The sequence below is a fragment of the Pleurodeles waltl genome, chromosome 6 (assembly GCF_031143425.1).
Source record: "Pleurodeles waltl isolate 20211129_DDA chromosome 6, aPleWal1.hap1.20221129, whole genome shotgun sequence".
In the NCBI taxonomy this organism is placed as follows: domain Eukaryota; kingdom Metazoa; phylum Chordata; class Amphibia; order Caudata; family Salamandridae; genus Pleurodeles; species Pleurodeles waltl.
In genome coordinates this window covers 1,644,995,721-1,645,018,204 of record NC_090445.1, presented here as the reverse complement: position 1 = coordinate 1,645,018,204, position 22,484 = coordinate 1,644,995,721, and the positions used below count along the sequence as shown (strand labels likewise).

Below are 22,484 nucleotides of genomic sequence, written 5' to 3'. Positions count from 1 at the left end.
ATAGTGTCAAGGTAGGTAGATGTGTAGTTAAGAATAGTAGATCTGTACTTATCTAATTATACTTGATGATGTAGTAATATTCAATATTCTGGAGTCAATAGGATGATTCATCAAGGCAATTATGGGTATGCAAAGTAGTACTACTGAGGTACTATTTCACACCTGTATAAATGCATTTATGAATGGCACCAAAAATGTCCACCTCTCAATTTGTAAAAGCACAAAGAGGATATATTTTTCCCATTTTAACTAATTGTATGTGAATATTCCCTTAGTGTTCACATTTTATTCCCATTTAGATGTTTTGGGACCAATTTGCAGAGACACTTAAGAATACTACCTCACATACTCATAAATGCCTTTTAGAATTAGCCCCACAGTTATGACAGGTAGTACACTGTCTCACATCATGCTGATGTGTGACTTATTCTCCCCTTGTTGCCACAGGTCTGTCCATTACTAAGTATCAGTTGGGTATCGCATATGTCTTGCAAGGAGCATAATTATTGCAACACTGCAGAAAGTTCTTTCCTGCTTTCAGATTTCTTCAAAGTTTCAGTAACACATGACATAGTTCAACACACATAAACAGCTATTGGCCCCCATAATGCCCAATAATCTTCATTACTCCAAGTCCCAGTCTTCCTCATCACTGTCCTTGCAGTTAAGCCTCATTTTGAGTAGTGGCGACCTGTACTTTTAGCAGGGAGGGGAGTGGTCAGGACACAAATGCACACATAAACACTCACTCACACTTATGCATTCACAGATGCGCACACACACACACACTCATCCATTCACAACATTCACTCCTAAATATTCATGCAGACACACACACATGCACCAAACTTTAAAAATACAAATCATACTTACCTGCATGCAGTTTTCTGCCCCGGAGATCCCAGGAGGACTGGGACTGTAGCCTTCCCTCAAGGAAGGCAGCAGTCCATCACTCGTCACAAAGTGGTATGCGGACAATGGGACTGCTGACCCCAACCCACTCTGTGACACTAAGTCACAGATTGACACTCAGCCATGGGCACTTCAGGGCTTAGAACTAAAGAGCCCAGGTTTAAGTCAATCAGCGACACTCTCGTCTCCCCCCATCATGAGGGGGAGGGCCTTGAGGTGCTTTCACAGGCTAATTAGGTTGTGTACCCAGGAGCTGTGACTTCTTCAGCCTGGCAAAGTTCAGCCCAGGCAGCCAGGAGCTTGCACTTTTAAGGCATGTCTAGCTCCTTGCTGCCTGATCTGAAAATACAGAGTGTCTGTCAGGCTATCCTTTGCTCAACCTGACAGTCACTCTTCATGGTGGTCAAAAAGTAAGGGGCATGACCCCTCAGCCCATTAAGATGGGCCACGGCTGATTTTGAGAAGAAAAATCCAAGACAGAAAAGAGATTTGGTGATACACACTTCAGTCACCTGATAGCCTTTCTTCGCTTCCAGCTCCTGCAAGGCCTCATTTTCTTTACCTGTAAAACTTCCAAGAGCCATGACCAAATCTGTCTAATACTAAGTAAGAAGCAGCACACTGTTATAGTGTGCTTTAATGCATTTTGCTCTAAATTGTGATTCATAATTTTGCTCCATATTATAATTTTTGTTCTTTATTTTTTTGGCGCCATAATGTGTTTTGGTTTATATTGTGATTTTGGTTCATGTTACAAGTTTGAAACATTCTGTGATTTTTTTTATCCTTGCCATGTTTTCCTGAAAACTGCAATTCTGCTCTTTAAAGTGTTTGGATCCATGCTTTGATTCTGCTCCTTAATTTGTTTTTGCTCCAACCTGTAATTTTGTGCACTAATCTGATTCTGCCCCTTTTTATGTTGTACAGTCTATTGTAAACACCACCTGCTACTAGAACCAAGAACATGATCTACACATAAACCTACATGAAGATGGAAAGGTCATGATCCAATCCTCTTACATTAATCTACGCCACACTCCTTCATACCCCTGAGGCCCTGAAAGCCTTTCTCACACCTAAATACTACACAATGAAATTATTCTAATCATAGAAACTAGTGACAGCACCACTAACTCACTGTCTTCCACCTCCCAGCACTCCACTATCAATCTCATACCCTTGGACACTAAAACCAACCAAGCAGGAATCTTACTTTTCAGAGTCATATCTATGGGTGGGTGAAACATTTTGCTCCACTGATAGGAGTTTTGCCCACTCTGCGCTCTGCTTTGAGCAGGAAGTTTCAGCTAAACTCTGCCAACCACCCTGTAGCAGAGTTTTTCCTCACACATGACTTGCCATCTTAATTTGGCGAGAGGCGACAGAATTTGCATCCCCTAGCACGATTTTCAGGCACTAGAATGCCTCCCGGCAAGATTTCTCAACATGAGCGGTCGCAACATGTTGCAACCGTTCACACTGAGAAAGCTGCAGCAAGAGTAGAAAATCTACTCAAGCAGCAGAAAGAAGCAGCACTCTCTGCCATGCCACTTGGTGCTGTGCACACTGATTTTACATCATGGAAGGAGCTCCCGGTGCTAAAAATCAGCATGAGCAGTGCAACATCTCGCCGAGTTTATCTGTAACTCCAAGAGTTCTGCCCAGGCCTAGTCATAATTTATGCCAACATCAATCTATCTCTGACTCAGCCCCAATTGTTTTCAATAATTATGTTATTGCACCTGTATTAGTCATATCACATAACTAAAGGACTTGGTTTAGGCTTTGCTAAATGGAGTACAGTTCAGGATGCAAAAAGATTTGTGCACAGCTGCCATCAGTTTTAACTACAAACTTTTAAATTGATTTTAAAAAATCTCTCCAAAAATGTTTGCTTGTTTTGAAAAAAAACAAATGATATGCTCACACTCCAGGGTGTGTAACTCATGAATGTTTTTGTCCCTCACCAACGGGTTTTCGTGGTGGTTATGGACAGAAAATTGGACATCTTACTGTTCACCTTGTATAGGGTAGTTGCTATTATGCCCTTCCTCCGATGGATCCTACTCCATTGGACCATCAGCAATAGCTTTTAATCAAAAGAGTCACCAAGGTTTCTGTTGAAAGAAAGAAAGCTTAGGGTCTGCCTGTTGCTAAATGAGGTGTCAAGATCAAGACTTTGGCAGACAGGGTACTGCCAACATCTAAACAGCCCCAAAGTCTTAACAGCATACTCTCTGTCTATGTCCCTCATGTACCCTTATCTCAAATTTTGTCTTCTGCTGACCTTCTTCAAAGCTCATATGACATACACACTCAGCTGACCGATATACACACACTACATTCAAAATCTCATGTAATACTGTCACACAGTCAATGTCCAACACACGTATCACAGCTGAACACAACACAACCTTAGCTGCCACAGCTTACCACGGGTTACCAAATTCACAATATCTCATCGAGATTAAGCAGAGGAAATCAGAGATCTGCCCACCCAAGTCACCTTATAAGCATCACCTTCTCTCCTACAATCAACATAATACCCTCTCAACACAGCCCTCCTAAGAAGAGGTCTACAGTTACAAATGCTACATCCTCCCTCATTCAAGACTACAACCTTGATGCTATCACTCTCGCTGAAATCTAATTAAACCTCTGTCCCATGTCACTTTAGATATGATTTTACCTTCAAGGCATGCCATTATCTGCCTTCACAGAACTGAGAAATCTGGTAGGTGTTCATTTTAAATACAAGTAGTGCCCTAAATACAATGCAGTCAGCATTTTAGGTCTCCCATTTTCTCTTGCCTCATGAGAGAAAATACCAACACAATACCAAGCTTGTGAGATTTAGCATCCTGTGCTGCCATCTGGCAACAAACAAGACTTTAATTGGGGATTTGATTACCTTGACTACAGCAGATGTCAACTTATTTGCTCATGTGAGAAAGTTACTCACATAACTCATTTGATTTTTTTTTTATCAGACTACAAACTTGTTCAACACTGCATCTCCTCTACTTATAAGAAGGACTCCTCCTTTGATTTTTTTTTTGCCCTGAAAATTCACACAGAAATCTCCAGGCCTCTCAGAGGGGCTGGTGATACCATATCCATGATCAGTTTAAAATGAATACCTCAACATTTCTTAAATGCACTCAGGACCATATGTATGGGTTTTGTGGCTCAGAACAGTGAGCAAGTCACCTCGCTCTGCTGCCCTGCATCATAGGAAAAGGGCAGGGATGTGTGGTATTTAAAAGAATACCAGACATTCCTTTTCCCCTGCACTGGAACTCTTTAGGCAGCCTAGTGCAGAATTGTTTTTGTGCAGAAAGGGCTACCTTCCTGCACAAAAACAATCCTCAGGGGCTTTTTTCTCTTTCTATGCGTGCTGCAGAATGGAGCACATATAGAAAGAGGGAAAAAACGATAAAGATGATTTCTCCTTGATATGCCTCTCCTGGGGAGGCACATAATGTTGGTGCATTCCGGGGTTTACAAATTCATGTAAATCTGGGAATGCATCAAAATCCATGGATGTTGCATGGGAACACTGACACAACACCCATGGAAGCACATATCTGGTGCAGAGTAATGTAATGCAGCGATTTGCACTGTGTTACATTACTCGAGATTTATTAAGTCATGCAGGACCACACAAGGTGTCCTAACATGGCTTCATAAATCTCACTTAAGGTTTGCAGTTTTTTAAGAGCAACGCCAACCGGTTAATAAATATGGCTTTCACAGTGCAGCAGTGATGGTAAACTCAAGAGCTTTCAAGTGTAACACCCAAAATGACCTAGAATCTTCAATACACAGAACAATCAGAAGAGAAGAGTGTACCCCCTCCCCAAGGTATTACATTGATGTGGAAAAGATATTGCCAGCACTGTGAACATGTAAAAGAATATTAACTTTTAAAAGGAAAAGGAAAAATCTTTGCATTCCCTTCTTCTCCTCAGACTCAAAAGTCATAACATCTTGCAAATCATATACCTTGTTAAATCCCCCCTCCTGGAATCATGACATTTGAGTGTCAAATCGCTCCAGAAAAACTTTTCAGATCATACAAAGTAATCCAGAGCCCACCCATTTAACCTCAAAGAATCTAAATGCAAGCGTTCAGCCTCACCTCAACATCTTAGAGCTGACTGGGAAGTGCTTGATAACTACAAGCCAATCACTGCCCTCTTTTTCCTTTCAAAGATCCTGGAAATGTGTGTTGCCAATTATCTAGAAGACTTCACTAGTAATAACCATCTCTTGGGAGATTTGCAAACTGTTTTCCTATCTGATCACATCACTGCAACCTATGTCCTCAAAAGCTTAAATGCTGCTTTGTGACTATAAAATTATCCCTTCCTCCATGTCCTCTTCAACTCATCAGTGCCCTTCAATACCATTGTCCAGGAAACCCTCCAAACATCCTAAGGGACAGAATGGGTATTTAAGGAACAGGTATCAATTAGTTCAGGTCCTTTCTGGCAGGTCACAGTGCATCAAAATAGGATATTTTTTCTCTAATCCATTACAGTCCCATTCCATTCAGAGTACCTTAAGGCGCCATTTTTGCTACCTTACTCTTCAAACAATATGTGGAATAGCTAGACAATGTTCTAACACAACTGTGTTTTTTTTTTCTACAATATGCAGATGAAACTCAAATACAAACTAAGAGCGACTGCTCGAACTACCTCAAGACTTTAACCTCCTGTCTTTGGGAAATCTAAAATTGAATGGCTAATATAAAATTAAAATTAAACCATGAGAGCAAAAATGTAATCCTACTCATGGCCATTAAAGGTCATGGATGTCTCCCTTACTGGCCCAATCAATGTAACAACCTGGGTCTTATACACAAAACAATCACCTTAGCAAAATGACTGGGTTTCATGTTTGACAAACTACTCCAACTTGATCAGAATGTCAAAGAGATGGTCAGGAATGGAAGATTCAATTTAAAACATCTCAGTAGACTCATGCCCTTATTCTGAAACAAGGCTTGATGTTAGCAGTCTAGGTTTTAGGGATGTTTACTATTTCTAATGATCTTCTGAATGGTTTGTCAAATTCTCTTCTCGGTTTTATTAGAGAGTTGTTTTCACTTCACCGCTTGTGATGTGTTAATATGCTGAATATTCTCTCTTCCTTATAGCTCACAAAGATGAAGGAGAAGAAAGGATTGTACCCAGATAAAAGTGTCTACACCCAGCAAATTGGTCCCGGCCTCTGCTTTGGAGCCCTGGCCCTTATGCTGCGATTCTTTTTTGAGGTACCTACCAAACACCTGAGAAAGCTACTACTGTGTTAAAATATTAATTTAAGGTCCTAAAATTGAGCATGTAGACTAATGGAAAGTTTCAGCTGAATTCATGTTTTCTGTGTCTGATCTATCTATCTATCTATCTATCTATCTATCTATCTATCTATCTATCTATCTATCTATCTATCTATCTATCTATCTATCTATCTATCTATCTGTCTGTCTGTCTGTCTGTCTGTCTGTCTGTCTGTCTGTCTGTCTGTCTGTCTGTCTGTCTATCTATCTATCTATCTATCTATCTATCCCTCTGCCCTTCCACTGAGCTATCTATCTATCTATCTATCTATCTATCTATCTATCTATCTATCTATCTATCTATCTATCTATCTATCTATCTATCTATCTATCTATCTATCTAGAATCCCTATATAGTTGTGCCTCTTCTATGTATTTTCATGCTTTTCCTGTGCCTAAAGGTCACTAATGATCAGTCTCTAGCATTCAAAGGAGGCAATAAAAATGTAACAAAGTTGTGCCTAAATACTGGTAAATCATCAAGGTAGCTCAGATGATTAAACATCTGCCTTTGACATCTGCATAGTTTCTGCTTTTGGGATAAAGTGATACAGATGCACATTCTATCACTGTTATGGAAACTAAAACGGTGATAATACATGTGACCTAAAAAACAAGACATTGTTCAATTTTGTTGAGCACAGACTGGAGTAGTGTTGAGTTGCACATTCCTTACTATACTGTGATCCCATCATTTCCCTTCCCTGGATCTTTTTGTGTACCTCAAGAATCAATTCTCACCCCTTTTATCTTCAAATTGTACATGGACTTATATGGCTTAATATAGCAGCATTAAACCCCATCAGTTTGTCAACAACACAAACCACTATCTCAAACTGTAATCACCAAATGACATGCAGCCACACAAAACCTACCTTAAGCTAATCCACAGGTGGATGTCAGCAGGTTCATTGAGGCAGGAGTCCCACTGATTTATGCCAGCTCTGCCAACTTCAATTGATGCCCAGATTTCCTTCTGTTTAAGCTTGCCATCAGACATGACTCCAAACAGCATCATCCTCCAGCTGACTGCCAAAACAAAATAACTGATATTTTCACCCTTGGCATATACCTCTGCCTTGAGGAACACATAACTAAGAAAGCCAGTAAAGCATGTTGACCGTAAGTGGTTAATTGGTGGTTTCTAGTGGGTCCCACTGGCACTCAATTTGGGGGACCAGAACTTACTTTTTATCATTAGACTGGCACAGTACAATAGGAAGAAAGTCAGAAAGTCAGAAAGAAGGAGGAAGAGAAAGATGGACGAAGTGTGACAGAGAGAGAAAGCAGGTGTAGAAAAGAAACTGCAGGAGTGATGGAAAGGTAGGTAGATTATCAGGGAATGCCTGAATAATCCTAAAGAAACTTTGCTCTAAACATGAATATGTGCACGACAGAGCTCTCTGAAGGGAAAATGAGATGCTTCAGTACTAATTAGATGCATCAATATTGGAAATTGCAATTAAAGTACTGTACAAAAAGACCTAATATAAGTGAAAAAAACAGATCTCTACAAACAACTGCACTACTCTAGTGAATCATAGACAAGGATCAAGGTAGTAGATTTACTTGAATCAATCGTGAACAGTTTATTTTTCATATCTCATAAAATGATATATGCCCATTACTGCACAATTCTCTTACAAATATGCAAAGGTTGTCATCTCTGTTCCAGTCTATAATTCTTCCTTGGCGTGAATCAGTCAACACATTTGCAGTAGTTCACGTCAGAACCCCTCTGGAAGAAGGTTGACATGTTTCAGCCTGAAAAATTGGGCCTCTTCAAGATAATTATAAGGTTTGGCATTGACATTTTAGTCAGTCTTGGATAACATATTTGCCATTTGAGCTCCTTCCATGTGGTTAAGCCTCGTTAGAGGTGGAAGGAGCACCATTATAGTTACATCAAGTGGATAAATGAAGGCTCTCGTTAATAATACAACACATACAATCTCAAGCATTTTTTTTTTTATTCATTCCAGTTGGTGCCTGTACAACTAGCACATATAGCAACACATTTGTATTGTTTTAATCAACCCAGCGAATCATGTTTACCAGGGGGCGTGGTACTTCTGCTTAAGTGGAAAAAAAAAACGAGGGCAATCAAGATTAGACAATTTTGGTATATGCCAACCCTGACATTTGGCAGCAGCAAGCTGCCAAGACAAACTTTGGATTCCATAATGTATTCTTTTACAAATTAAGTACTGGTTTCAGCTCTCTGTCCAGAAACAATTTAAACTCTTCTTACCTGAATCAGACTACAGAACACCAATGCAAGACTTGGTTCTTTCCGATCTGACTGGAGGATATACTTTGCTCAACAGCTTTCTAAACACTATATTGATGCCCCTGAAGGGCATCCTACACCCTGTAACTCTACTCGTCAATGGCATGAAGAAGTTAAACTACATTACACTAACACTGAAAGAGATACTCCCTTTCCTTTCCCATCTCATCTTCAAGTTTAGCAGCTCTACCTGCAGCTCAACCTGGAACGACAACTAGCAAGCACATCTTACCCAGAAATGATCTACCTCAGGAGGACAGCAACATTCTAGGAGCTTGGAATTTCTAACTAGAGACAAAAATTGTAAGGGAAAGACCAGAAGACTGCACTATGCACCAGCATCTAGGACAGCACCCCCATCCAAATCAGAAGTGCTGCTGCAAGCTCCTGCAATTCAGAAGGAAACTGACATACCTCTTAAAAGAGCATGACCCACACACAAAATAGTAAAATGAATATTACATGTGATATTGTAAACAGTCTTTTAACCATATCCTGATGGCTCCCTGTGTTCAATGTGGAGCTGCTTCCCTTCTAGGCTCACAGTAAAGAAATACCTTTGTGTACATAAAAACATACATATATACACTTGACTTTGCTGCATTCTGGTGACGGTCTATCACCTGACTGACTCTGGATTGTACATTTTTCAGCAAGATCTGTACCATTATGCATAAAATACAATAGTTAATTTATGAGAACCTCTGAATCCCAGAGGCATGGTCAGAATCACACACCTACCAGCACTTTCACTTGTAAATAGGAGGTACCTATTCACAAAGATAAAGTTATGTGTCTACATTTATTCACTTGAAAACTACTTTACACTTTTTTTCTGTTCACCATTTCTGAATGTAAAGTTACTCCTAGGTACAGACTTTACATACCTTTAGCCTTTGCTGCAGCCTCCTAGGACAGGTTTTACAAGTACAAAGTGACTACTCATACCTTTTCACAGATAGGCAACAGTCTACACTATAGAGGTATGGTCATGTATAGGAACATTTATTATAGTTTATTAACCTTCAAAACATAATACAAATAGTTTATTATGAATCATTAATGTGAAATAATTGTATATGTATTCATTTTTAATCTAGAATAAATAAATAATAGGTTACATCACATTAACTTAAATGTGTGTTGAATAATTCATTATTTAAAATATATTTATTGATTTGAAACACAAATATAACTTTTTTAATTAAAAAAGTATTAACGTTGTATAAGTGATATATATATATATATATATATACATATATATAAAATTTTAAATACTAATAATTTAACTAATACTTTAAAGATTATTGTAGTTTTAATATGGAAATTTCAATCCTTATGTAGAGGTTTTTCCACACTAACAAAATGTAGTTAAACTAATCTTAAATCATTAACATCATTTCCTATTAGATGTTATTTTAAGTCCCTTGGACCATTGTTTGCTATGGGAGTGTGTTGCAGTGCCTGTGAGTTACCATGCCTGGTGATAGGGTTGGAATATATTTACAAACAGGTCCGGCTTTAGTGCGGTGTGACTGGTGTGGCCACACTGAGCACTGACCTGTAAGGGGGATACTGACCTCGGGGGGGGTGCAGTGTTGAGCAATGATATGATTTATAAACACCTGCTGCAGAGTTCCTTGTGTATTCAGCTTTCAGGTAGCAATGAAAATGTCAAGATAACTCTTGTGATTAATGTTCCATCTAGAGAGAGAGAGATCAGGGTTTTCTCTAGTGGCAGTTTTGACTCACCATAAAGTAGCGCATAGGGGTAATATGCCTGCTGCAGAGAACAGATCTGTATTTAAGTGGATAGTGGCACAGATTAGTAAAGCCAGCCTTTACTAGCACTTTAAAACAAATGAAGTGTTGAGAGAGGGGCTATGGAGAGATGGGTGGCACTTTTGCTGGGTGGTAGTGAGGAATCCCGAGGTAGAGGTAATGGGTGTGGGTGCCAAAATAGATTGTCGCACAAGGCACCACCGGCAGTAAAGCCAGCACTGTTTACAAATGGTTTGGGATATTTTTTTCCTGCAGTAACCTTAAAAGTGCAGTTAGTGAATAGCGATGAACTTGCTCCTGTGTAGGTGGGCATTATTGTGTAGCCCTTTCTGTTTAAATGTAAGTAGTCCCCATTCAGCAGTCACTCCCCTTCTGTCTCCCAGAAAAAGAGAGGTGGAGGTTTCTCCCATAGGTTTGTGGATCACATTTTTAGTGCTTCAGCAGTACTACTTTATAACTACTAAATGCACTACAAAATGGAATTTGTGAATAGGCCACTGAATGTAAAACCGGGGACATCTGCCAGAGACAAAAAACAAATCAAGCCTCTGTCCATAGGTGTAGAAAATTGCAGGGAGTGCAGCCCAAAGAAAAGGAGGAGGAATGACACAATAACCCCACACTCAGAACTACCAATACTTCAGGTAGGTGCAAAAATACTCCTTGATTATGATATGTCCATTGAGAAATGGAGAATTACTTCTGGAATCTGTTTTCTTCACCTGGTTTCCACAATAATTCATCCCCTCTGCCCCCTTTCTTTCTCATCAGCACTTTTTGTACTGTTTGCTCCCGAGTTTATCTGAGGGGGAGCCAAACACTGGGACTTTGGTTTTACTATGTTACAAGCAATACCAAAGCACCTTGTTACTGGCCGAACTGGGATTACCTCCTACCTCAGAATATGGAATTGAGGACCTGGTTGTCAAACTCACATTTTCACTGCGGGGATGTTTGCAGGGATGTTTGGACGATGTTGCTTCGTATCACCCTCGTTGTGCACTGAGAAGGCTAAGAATCCACTCCATGCCACTGGTTTGCACCGTCTATTAAACCTGATGTAGATTTGTCTCATTGATCGAGTCCTGGAAAGAATAAACACATATTATCAATGTATAATCTCCTGACCTGAACTGTCGAACATACTGTGTATGGTATACCTGTTAGGGGTAGGTATCATGCAGCTACATTTGCTTGTAAATACAAATGGTTCACCTGCAACATATAATATGGAATGTTTGTCTAAAGTTTAGCTCCTCTGTAGTGTGGCAATAAATGCATGCAGACACAAATCCTTCAACTTCACATATTGCAGTTATGATACTTACAGAGACCTTGACCAACTACGAAGTTCAAAGTCTTTAGACGGTAAGGACATTTTCACTCTGCAGATGAAAACGCAACTTTCGTTCAATCGACTCAGTCATAAACAATTTTGTCTTTGAAAAAACGTCCAAGACTATACAACCACTGATGGCACTCTGCCAACAACCAGTTCCATTTTCCTTCCATATTAGAAGTATAGAATCTTACTTAAATCTGCATTCATTTTGAATCCGAGAAATCAATATTCAAGAATACAGTGTTCTAAATTGCAAAATGTAAGAAACCATAAATATACCTAATGCCTTTATTTACCTACCTTAGTTGCTCCCCCATGAGAAATTCAATCCCACTCCGACCACAATAAATGCATTTAGTTTTGATATTCTTGACACTGATTTCTAGGAAGCTGGTTCACAGACGATGTGTTTGATGAATTAAAGAAGGGATAAATGATCACACATGCATTTGTTGTACAGCTGAAGCACGTTTGTTGTTCTTTACTAATGCTTAATGCGCACTACCGCAAAGATGCAAGATCCTGTGGCGTGTGATCTAGCCATACATTTCATACATTTGAAAAAGGTTTTCATTTAGTAGCTGACATCTTAAATTTGGTATTCCTTGTTTATCTAATCAAGATATAATGATGAATGCTCATAGGATTCTGCTAGATCTGTATATTATGTGTGCAGTTTAGCCTACTCATTTCCTCAAGTTTTGAAATCAGTAATTTTTGTAATAATAAAAAAAAAAGCCATAGATCGGGAACAATTGTACAGTGGCACTTCAGCAAATGAGTTATCTGCTAATGATTAAAATCAAACATCCTTTTCGCTTTGAAGGCAATGTCCATACCTAAAACGTAAGCCACACATGCCTGGATTCTCAAAATATTTTGGGGACAAAGGAAAAATTTGCTTTGAGGGGCACTTCTATATTCAGAAGAAATCTGTAAGGGCCAGCAATTTTCTTGTTGCAAACAGCCTGGTTTGCAGAATAGGGCCATTTGCGACAAGAAAAAAGCATCTATGGGCCAAATGTACGTAGCTATTTTCTTGACGTAAATGACCCAAGTCACAGAATAGGGCTCTTTGTGACAAGAAAATTTTGGGATGCACAAACCCAATTTTGCAATTTGATAAACTATTTACCGAATTGCAAAATAGGTTTGCGAGTTGCTATTAGAAAGGGGCGTGCCAAGGGTGTCCCTTCCTAATAGAGAGTTGCAGCAGACCACTGCCTACTTTAAAAAAATAAAAAGGAAACTTTTCACTTTTTTTGTAACACATTGTGTTTTCCCTTAAGAATAATGGGCAGCATTTTGTTTTTAATTGCTTTATTTAAAAGGCGGTCACAGACAAGGTGTTGTGCTGTCCCCAGCAGGACACCAACCCTGTGAGTGTGGTCATTCTCAAATGGGTTACAAATTGCGACCTGCCTTATGAAGATTAAGCAGGGGACAAATGTAGCAAAGGTTTTTACCCATTCTGTGTCTATGGGAAAAAGTGTTCGTACATTCCAACCCAGGTCCCTTGTGACCCATTTGGGAACTGCCAACAGTGTGAGAGCCACTGTTGTACATCAGGTTTTGTGGCTCGCAAATTGTGAGTCCTAAATCTCGAAGTTTGTGAGTCATAAAACCTGACCTATGTACATTTGGCCCTAACTTTTTTGGGATTCACAAATAATTTCAGAAGAAGGCAAAATAACTGATGACTGACAGAGATATAACTAAGTACTAAACAATGATAATAGATATGGATTTGCACGTTTACTTTTTAACATTTCATCCACAAGGAAAATGTTTGTCTGCTAGAGAAAGCTCTCCAACAACACCTCTACAATGTCGGTTCCTTTTGTGTCCCAACCTTCTCTCACAATTTCTACTACTTTTGAGATGGCAAGCTTGTAAAAATGTACAGGGTGATAACCCGTCTTCAAAACATTGACAAATACCGACACACTGTGGATTTCTTGTTGTTCACTAATGTTTGCAGGTAGGCCACCCACCAAGATATGCACATACACTCCACTCTGACCCGAGATTTGTAAATGTGGAAATTTCCCCATTGTGACAGAGTTATTCCATTGTACAACCTATCTGTATGTCCACCATTCCCGAGGCTATGAATTAGGAATACGACTCGTAATTTTTTTTCCCCAACTAAATTAAAGTTAAGTTACCAAAACCTTTTAGAATTAGACTCACCGGAAAGTTAGAAAAAGTTGTAGAAAAACGTGATGCCTTTAATTGCATTTGTAACACCTCTGTGGAGCTAGAATATGTCTTATTTTAATTGTTCCCTTATCTTTTCTTGCAGGAATGGGATTACACATATGTACACAGCTTTTACCACTGTTCACTGGCCATGTCGTTTGTACTGCTGCTGCCAAAAGAAAACAAAAAGGCTGGGAACGGTGGCACCCCTGCCAAGCTGAGCTGCACCACTCTTTGCTGCTGTGTGTGAGAACAGGCCCTCCTATTTAAAGTTCTTCTTTGGCCCAGAGAAGTGGGTGTTGGACTGGTTCTGAATTCACAGACTAATCAGAGGGGAAAAATAAGGAGCTCTGTTAAATGACTTTGTTGATGAACCAAGCAACAAGGACACCTGTAAGAGACATGAAGACATCAATTGAGGTGTAGAGAAAATCTAATGCCTGGAAGGGTTACATGAATGTATAAAGCCATTGGTGATCTGGTGCACTGGAAGGACTGATGTCAAAAATGGCATAGGGTTCCAACCTTAAAGGATGCCTCCCAAGCCTCTGTTAGTTTTTGTTAAACCGTGCCAGTAAGACAATGGTGTCCAATGCCGTCTGTCAATTATATAAATACCTGCCATAAACCAGGTTAATTTAGGTACGCTGAGAAACTTAATCAGTGGAACTCAAAACAGATAAGATGTGCAATGTGTTAATCCCTCCTGTCCTTGTCAGACACATGCCAAGGGCCATATTATTAAATAATTATGGAATGATGATCCATTGGAAGGCAAACAGAGTCTATGTAGTCTTAACCAATATTGTAAGCAGTACAGGATATTGTAATGCTCAGCAGAGGGTGGTAATGTTCTTCACTTAGAGTATGTTTTGTTCTGATATCTGTCAATAAGATGGTTCCATGCCTGAGGACACTCTCTTAAATTCACCTTTCAATATGTCTCTGGGATGGCTTCTCCAAGTTGAGGGTATTTTACAGACATGCATTGACTGAACAGAACCTTATTCCGGAGTCAGGACTAGTAGGTAGCAATTTAAATACAGATTGCTTTTGTATCCTTTCTCCGCCTAGAGAACTGAGCCTAGTACTACTTTTCAGGGTGGACTTTTTTAATCTGCTGGCAATGGCAGGGTCATTACAAAATTTACTGAAGAACAACATTATAGGAGAGATGTTAATGATATATAAATGTTCACACCACTTCAAATGAGTCCTTGCCCACGGATGGATTGGTCTCTTTTTTTATACAGGATGATCCATGCAAGTGTCTTTGTCTGGCTGAGATTTTGAAAATGTCAACAACTCTCAACTCATGAGGGTTCACCTCTCAGATTTTCCATTTCCCATTAAGGTTCCTGAATGAATGAAGTAAGACTGCTTTATGGCAGCAGTACTGGTGTAAGGCTTCTTCCCTGGGTTCGCAGGTTCCAAGTTAAGAGCCAAAGGCACCAGAAGTGATTTATCAAAAATGAACTAATACATGAATAAAGACACCAATTTATCTCCTAAAATCAATCCCATTCTCCACAGCTGGCTGAAAGCAAATATTGGGTGCGGTGGTGGCATACCTTTTCAGGTGTTTCTGAAAGAGTCTCCTCTTCCTATGGAAATTCATAAAAAAGCTGCAGATGCTGTTTTCAGTTCACCTACTCATATTTAGATTCTGCTGTAAATCATGTTTGCGTTGTTTAACTTTCTTGATTATTGCGTTTTAAACAGACACAAAAAACTGAGCAGAATTAGCTATGAAATAGCGTCACAGCATAAAATAATGCTTTTTATTTGACAGCAGGACCAAATATATCCACAGCTCCAGACCCCGATATGCATGAATTAATCCAGTATTTGTCATTCAAGAAGTAATGACATCGTAAACTACAAACTGAAATACGTTTGTACACGAGAAACATGTACCTCAACTATATACTTAAAAAGAGCACCCCTAAAGTGTATGGATTTGTCCATGCGCTGCACTCAGATAACATTAAAGGGGACATACATCTTTCTTTCAAAAGTGAAATGTGATCTTTATTACTTTGACGTTGCAGATTTTTAAAATCAAAAACCCATCTCTCTATCCTATTTTTTATCTTTTTAGAAATGGTTGGTAATACACTGTCACAGCGTGTAATTTCTGGAAAAGAATATGACATCAGAGAAGGAGAGCAAGTGCAGTTTTACATTCATTACAGGGGCATTACATGTGCTCTTCCTTCCACTGTTGTCACTTTCTGTATCAGAGAAAAGAGATTGGTTGGTAAATATGACAAAAGATAAGACAATAACAGCAGCCTGAAAGGCTAATCCTTTGATTCTCTTGTGCCTCACTATTGTGTGCCTCTGATTCTGTTTTTGTCCTCTTCTCTATTCTGACTGCACCTACGCTCTTCCCTCACTTATTTCGTCATAAAGTTTTTGCGGTAATTTTTATGTGGACAACTCTTAGATCATTGCATCCCTCTCTCAGGATAATTCACCTATTAATGGTTCAATTTCTTAATGTATTTCTTTCTGTCCACACGTCCATGTCTTTTTACTTTCTCTACCTTGGTCCTTTTAAAACTGAAATTGCATTTTATCTGTCTCCTACATACTTTCTTCCTTTCTCTGTTCCATTTTTCTTCAACTTCTCCTCTTCCCTCCACTTCCTCCAGGAATCTGGTGTTTATTTGAACGTGTCACTCTCTTTCTCCAATGCCATCACCATTTTTAAATATACAGACTTGCAGATTTCACTTATAAAATATGAAATAAATGGCCCCTTCTTGCCTTTCCATACTCCGAAAATATAATCCTGTTGCCTTTGATGAATTATCATTTTTCCTTTTTCTCAGTCTCCCTACAGATTTTGGGCATCCTGCCCCAAACCCATGACTCACCTCCCATACTCCTTATCTCTTAAAATTCCTAGGTGTCACAGTTAAATATATTCTAACCAATCTCCACCCAAGCAGCTCCGCCTTCCATTTCCTATCAGGGTGTATAGTTCTGCAGGGAAATTTCTTTCTGCCACTTAACTTCGTCTCTTTCCTCCTTGTCCTTCATTTGCACAGTTTCGATTGCACCTGTTCCTCATTTTAGTTCACAAACACTGTAATTCTTGCACACTTTTACTTGTTTTTCCCGCTTTTGTCCTACTTTTATTTTGCTTACTTCCAAAAACTACCGCTCATCTCTCTTTTTGCCCGTGGCTCTGCCTGACATTCTATACTTTTATTCTTTGCTTTGTTTATTTAATATGTGTGCTTTATTTTGTACAGTTTTCTACTCGTATGAAAACTATTTGGTGAAAGTGTTATACAAATCTATCTATCTATCTATCTATCTATCTATCTATCTATCTATCTATCTATCTATCTATCTATCTATCTCCGCACACACAGACACACACACACACAGGCACACACACTGAGAAAGTGTGTGTGTCCCTTTAAGTCTGCGTTCTCATATGCCACCGCAGTCGCAATGAGGACCAGAGTTGGGCAGATTGCAGGTGCCGTGCACGTTCGCACCTAGCATTCCCTTGGAAAATCTGCAAATGCATTTAAATTTTCTTCCTGACACATTAGTTTTTAAATAATTAAATCCCCCCAGCACTTATTCCATCACTTTTAATGAACTGTCACCATATGATCATAAATGTGCTACAAAGTGAATGAAAATATGTCGCTGCTTTCTGACTCCACAGACTATACGTGGAAAGTATGACATTTCCACTCATTAAAAGCAAGTAGTGCTTTTGAGTAGTGTTAATGAGAAAGAGGACGCTCATATGCATGCCTATGCACGTCATCATGTACAATACCGGCAAGAGCTTAAATGGAGGAAAATCAGTTATCACTTAGCCTCGTACCATTTTCTTTTAGGATCAGCTCTTTTTTTTTCTTTTTTACTTTACATTTGTCTAATGCTTGGGATTTCCAGACCAATGCAACACAAAAAATTCCTAAAATATTTGAAAAACACAGGGGCAGATTTAAGAGCCCCTAGCGCCACCTTAGCGCCCCTATAGAGTCATTTGTTTTACACTAATGCGGTGCTAAAGTGGCATTTTTCCCATGCCATAGTTACAAAGTGGTGCAATGCATGCATTGTGCCACTTTGTAAACCCTTGCGCCACATCATGCTTGTGCAAGGCATCTTGTATGCAAGGGGGGCATTCTGGCATTGGGGGGACACAAAAATGGCACAAGGAAGTCTAAGAGATTGCTCAGAGCAGGCGTTGAAAGGGGCCATACCATTATTTATAATGGGCCACTATGTACTGTCTAGGAGTAGCACCAGATTTTGGCCCAACTCCTGCAGAGTACATGAATAGCTTAAAAAAATGATGCTATTGCCCCCCCTACCCTGCGCCATGGTGTGCCATATCTTAAATACGGCACACATATGGTGGCTGATGGGGGGACGCAGGGAAAGTGGCGCTGCACCAGGAGCAGAGCCACTTTTCCTAAATCTGCCCAACAGTATTTCCTGTAAGAGACTTAAGCAACACTAGGCAATATTCCACATATTGGGGTCTGAAATTCAAAATTAACCTAGTAGATACCACACCAGGTGGGACCTGACTAGCAGGTGCTCAATTAATACCTAAAATCACACGTTTTGGGGAACGAGCAACTTATGTGTTGACTATGTTGGGATGTCCAGCCTCTTACTTACATACCTGATTTGGGTGACTAAAATGCTTCTGAGGTTACCACAAAACATCGCTTTTAAGGTTTTTCCCTCAAAATTCCTGTGTTTTATACATTAATTTTTTGCACTTTTTTGCACACTGTTTGCCTTTGATTATATGCTTATTAGGATTTTGAACATGACCTATTTTATTATTTTATTGTGTACTTCTCTAACTGAATGTAAGAGTGAAATGTTTTTTGACAATTTACTTATCTGTTAGTACAAACTGGGTGACTGATAAGAAATTGTGTAATTTATTTAATTGTACGAGTATTGTCTTTGCATTTTGTAATGGTGGATGTTTGTACAATATATTTTTTTTACACTGCCACTGGCCTTGTTTGATTTTTATTTGACTGCTTATGCTAGAGACGATACCTATCTCAACCACAGACCCAGACATATAGGTTACAAATGGATCCTTTGTGCCATCACACATTTTCCGTCCAGATGGACTTGTAGATCTCAAAGGAAAAATCCCTGAAGTAATATGTTATAGCTCAGATTGTTCGAGGACCTCAGGTCCTTAATTTGTAAGCTGTCAACAACATGTTTTTTCCACTGCTGTGTTCTGAATAACATCCCAGATAATGAGACTTAAGCTTGAGTTGTGCTGTCTGTTGCTTTGAACCCTGGCACAGAAAACATCTACTTGCTTCATGTGTATTCTTGCACAATGCTATGCCATGTAAGGTGCCCTGGCCCTTGCTGCCTTCTATCATGAAACTGACTAAGAGTAAGGTGGCCATGTGAAGCCTAATACTAACAGGAGTATTAGCAGTATCATGTGCACTATCTTGGAGGGTATTATTTGCAATTTCATTAATATTAGTTTTCATTCTCCTACCTGTACTATTGTTAATAATAGGTCTAGTCCAACTAGCATTACTATTATTGCATCTACTATTAGTCTATGGTCTGCAGCATTATTACTTGTATTACTAACTCTAGCTGAAGCACTACATCTCCTAGATATACTACTATGTCTCCTGCTATTTTGTTGCACTATGTCCTACTGAAAACATCATGCCCGACAATATACATAGTAATTCCATATCATACTGGAATACTAATATTATTAATTTCAATACCACTGGGACTTTTAGTAGTATTACTTTAACTTTGCAAGTAATCTTATAGCAGCATTGCAAGCACAACTGACACTAATACTGCGGCTGGGTTGTCAGGTATTTACTATAGAGAGAAATAAACATTCTACTGTTCTCACTTCACAGCAAAGGCAATGGTATTAAGGTTAAATTGTTATCTCCTTGTCATATTAAGAAGCTCCTTGCATAGTGTTAGACCTGACAGCCTTAGGGTAGTCCCCCCTAACTTTTTGCCTGCCTCCCTCTGCTTTTTGGACACTGTTTTGGCTGGTTTATAGACTCTGCGCACTTTACCTCTGCTAACCAGGGCTAAAGTGCATATGCTCTCTCCCCTAAAACATGGTAACCTGGAATCATACCTGATTGGACTATTAGTTTACCTATAAGTCCCTAGTAAGGTGCACTCTATGTGCATAGGGCTGGTAAATTAAATGCTACTAGTGGGCCAGCAGCACTGGTTGTGCCACCCACTTAAGTAGCCCCTTCTCCTTGTCTCAGGCTTGCCATTACAAGGCCTGTGTGTGCAGTTTCACTGCCACATCGACTTGGCATTTAAAAGTTCTTGCCAAGCCTAGGACTTCCCTTTTTCTACATATAGGTCACCCTTAATGTGTGCCCTAGGTAACCCCTAGGGCAGGGTGCTGTTTAGGTAAAAGGCAGGACATGTACCTGTGTAGATATATGTCCTGGTAGTGTAAAACTCCTAAATTCGTTTTCACACTACTGTGAGGCCTGCTCCCTTCATAGGCTAACATTGGGGCTGCCCTCATACACTGTTGAAGTGGCAGCTGCTGATCTGAAAGGAGCAGGAAGGTCATATTTAGTATGGCCAGAATGGTAATACAAAATCCTACTGACTGGTGAAGTCGGATTTAATATTACTATTCTAGAAATGCCACTTTTAGAAAGTGAGCATTTCTTTGCACTTAAATCCTTCTGTGCCTTACAATCCACGTCTGGCTGGGCTTGGTTGACAGCTCCTTGTGCATTCACTCAGACACACCCCAAACACAGGGTACTCAGCCTCACTTGCATACATCTGCATTTTGAATGGGTCTTCCTCGGCTGGGAGGGTGGAGGGCCTGCTCTCACACAAAGGACTGCCACACCCCATACTGGGACCCTGGCAGACAGGATTGAACTGAAAGGGGACCTGGTGCACTTCTTAGCCCCTCTTTGAAGTCTCCCCCACTTCAAAGGCACATTTGGGTATAAAACAGGGCCTCTGCCCTACCTCATCAGACACTTGCTGGAGAAGAAACCTGAACCAGAACCTACATCCTGCCAAGAAGAACTGCCTGGCTGCTCAAAGGACTCACCTGCCTGCTTTCTACAAAGGACTGCTGCCTTGCTGTTGCCCTGCTGCCTTGTTGAACTCTTGTCTGGCTGTGAAAATGCTCTCCAAGGGCTTGGATAGAGCTTGCCTCCTGTTCCTTGAAGTCTCAGGACCAAAAAGACTTCCCTCTTTTACTTGGACGCTCCGTGCGCCGAAAAGTTTGACGCACAGCTTGTTTCGCGGCGAGAAAAACGGCGCACTCCGACGCTGATCGACGCGACGCTCTTGGGACGATCGAAGATCCGACGCACGGCCCCGCAAGGACAACGCCGCCCGACCTCTGGAGGAGAAATCGACGCGACGCCTGCCGTGAGATCGTAATTTCGACGTGCAGCCCCGCAGATCGACATCCAGAGGAGAAATCGACGCAACGCCTGCCGTGAGATCGTAATCTCGACGCACCGCCCCGCAGACCGACGCGCAGATGGAGAACAAGCAGGAAAATCCACGCACAGACCCGGGACATCTGGTAATCCCTGCGATCCACAGAAAGAGACTGTCCGAGCGCCGGAAAACGACGCCGACTTCCCCACGTGGAAATTAACGACGCAAGTCCGTGTGTGCTGGGGAGAAATCGACACACACATCCTTTTTCCACGCACCACTTCTCTTGTGGCCCTCTGAGGAGATTTTTCCACTCCCAACCAGGTACTTGTGCTTGAAAGAGACTTTGTTTATATTCTAAAGACTTAAGACACTTTATATCACCTTCCTGTGATATTTCTACAATTTTCCATTGCAACTTTATTCTTTTTGACCTACGATTATCCTGATAAATATTATATATTTTTCTAAACACTGTGTGGTGTATTTTTGTGGTGCTATATGGTGGTATTGTATGATTTATTGCACAAATACTTTACACATTGTCTTCTGAGTTAAGCCTCACTGCTCGTGCCAAGCTACCAGAGGGTGGGCACAGGATAATCTTGGATAGTGTGTGACTTACCCTGACTAGAGTGAGGGCTTTTGCTTGGACAGAGGGTAACCTGACTGCCAACCAAAAACCCCATTTCTAACATTGGTGATCAGCGGTGAGGATAGGACTTGTATTTGTGCAGTGACATACAGTAGCTAAGTATTTCACTACCTACCCACAGTTGAAGGTCAACTTGGTTTTTATCTCTTTTTGAAAACCTGATTTTTTTCCTGACAATTTTCAAAAACTTAATCCTCACTCAACATGTCTCTGACTGGGTCTCAGACAGGAGACTTTGACCTAGTCCAGTTGGATGCATATACGGTCAAACAACTAAGAGGATTCTGCAGGGCATTGAGGGTACCCACCCAAGGGCCCTCCAGAAAGGAGGACTTTCAAGTGGCGCTGAGGGCCTGGGCAGAAGCCCATTTAGCGGTTGATGAGGAAGAGGAGCCAGAACATGGCCCCTCAGAGGAATTTTCACTATCTGTGGATGGTGTTACCACTGCAATTGTGCCCCCTTCCAGACCAGGGAGCAGTGTCTCTATGCAAAGCCTGACCG

At 40.3% G+C, this 22,484-nt stretch overlaps 1 protein-coding gene across 1 annotated transcript in view; it reads left to right on the top strand.

Annotated features, from left to right (window-relative positions):
- MYMK (myomaker, myoblast fusion factor) overlaps positions 1–18,882 on the top strand; it is a 92,554-nt gene extending 73,672 nt beyond the window's left edge. The window contains exons 4-5 of the mRNA XM_069241555.1: positions 6,077–6,193; positions 13,979–18,882. Coding sequence (XP_069097656.1) covers positions 6,077–6,193; positions 13,979–14,125 — 264 coding nt within the window. The 3' untranslated portion in view covers positions 14,126–18,882. The remainder of the gene's footprint in view (positions 1–6,076; positions 6,194–13,978) is intronic.
- The last annotated feature ends 3,602 nt before the right edge of the window (positions 18,883–22,484 follow it).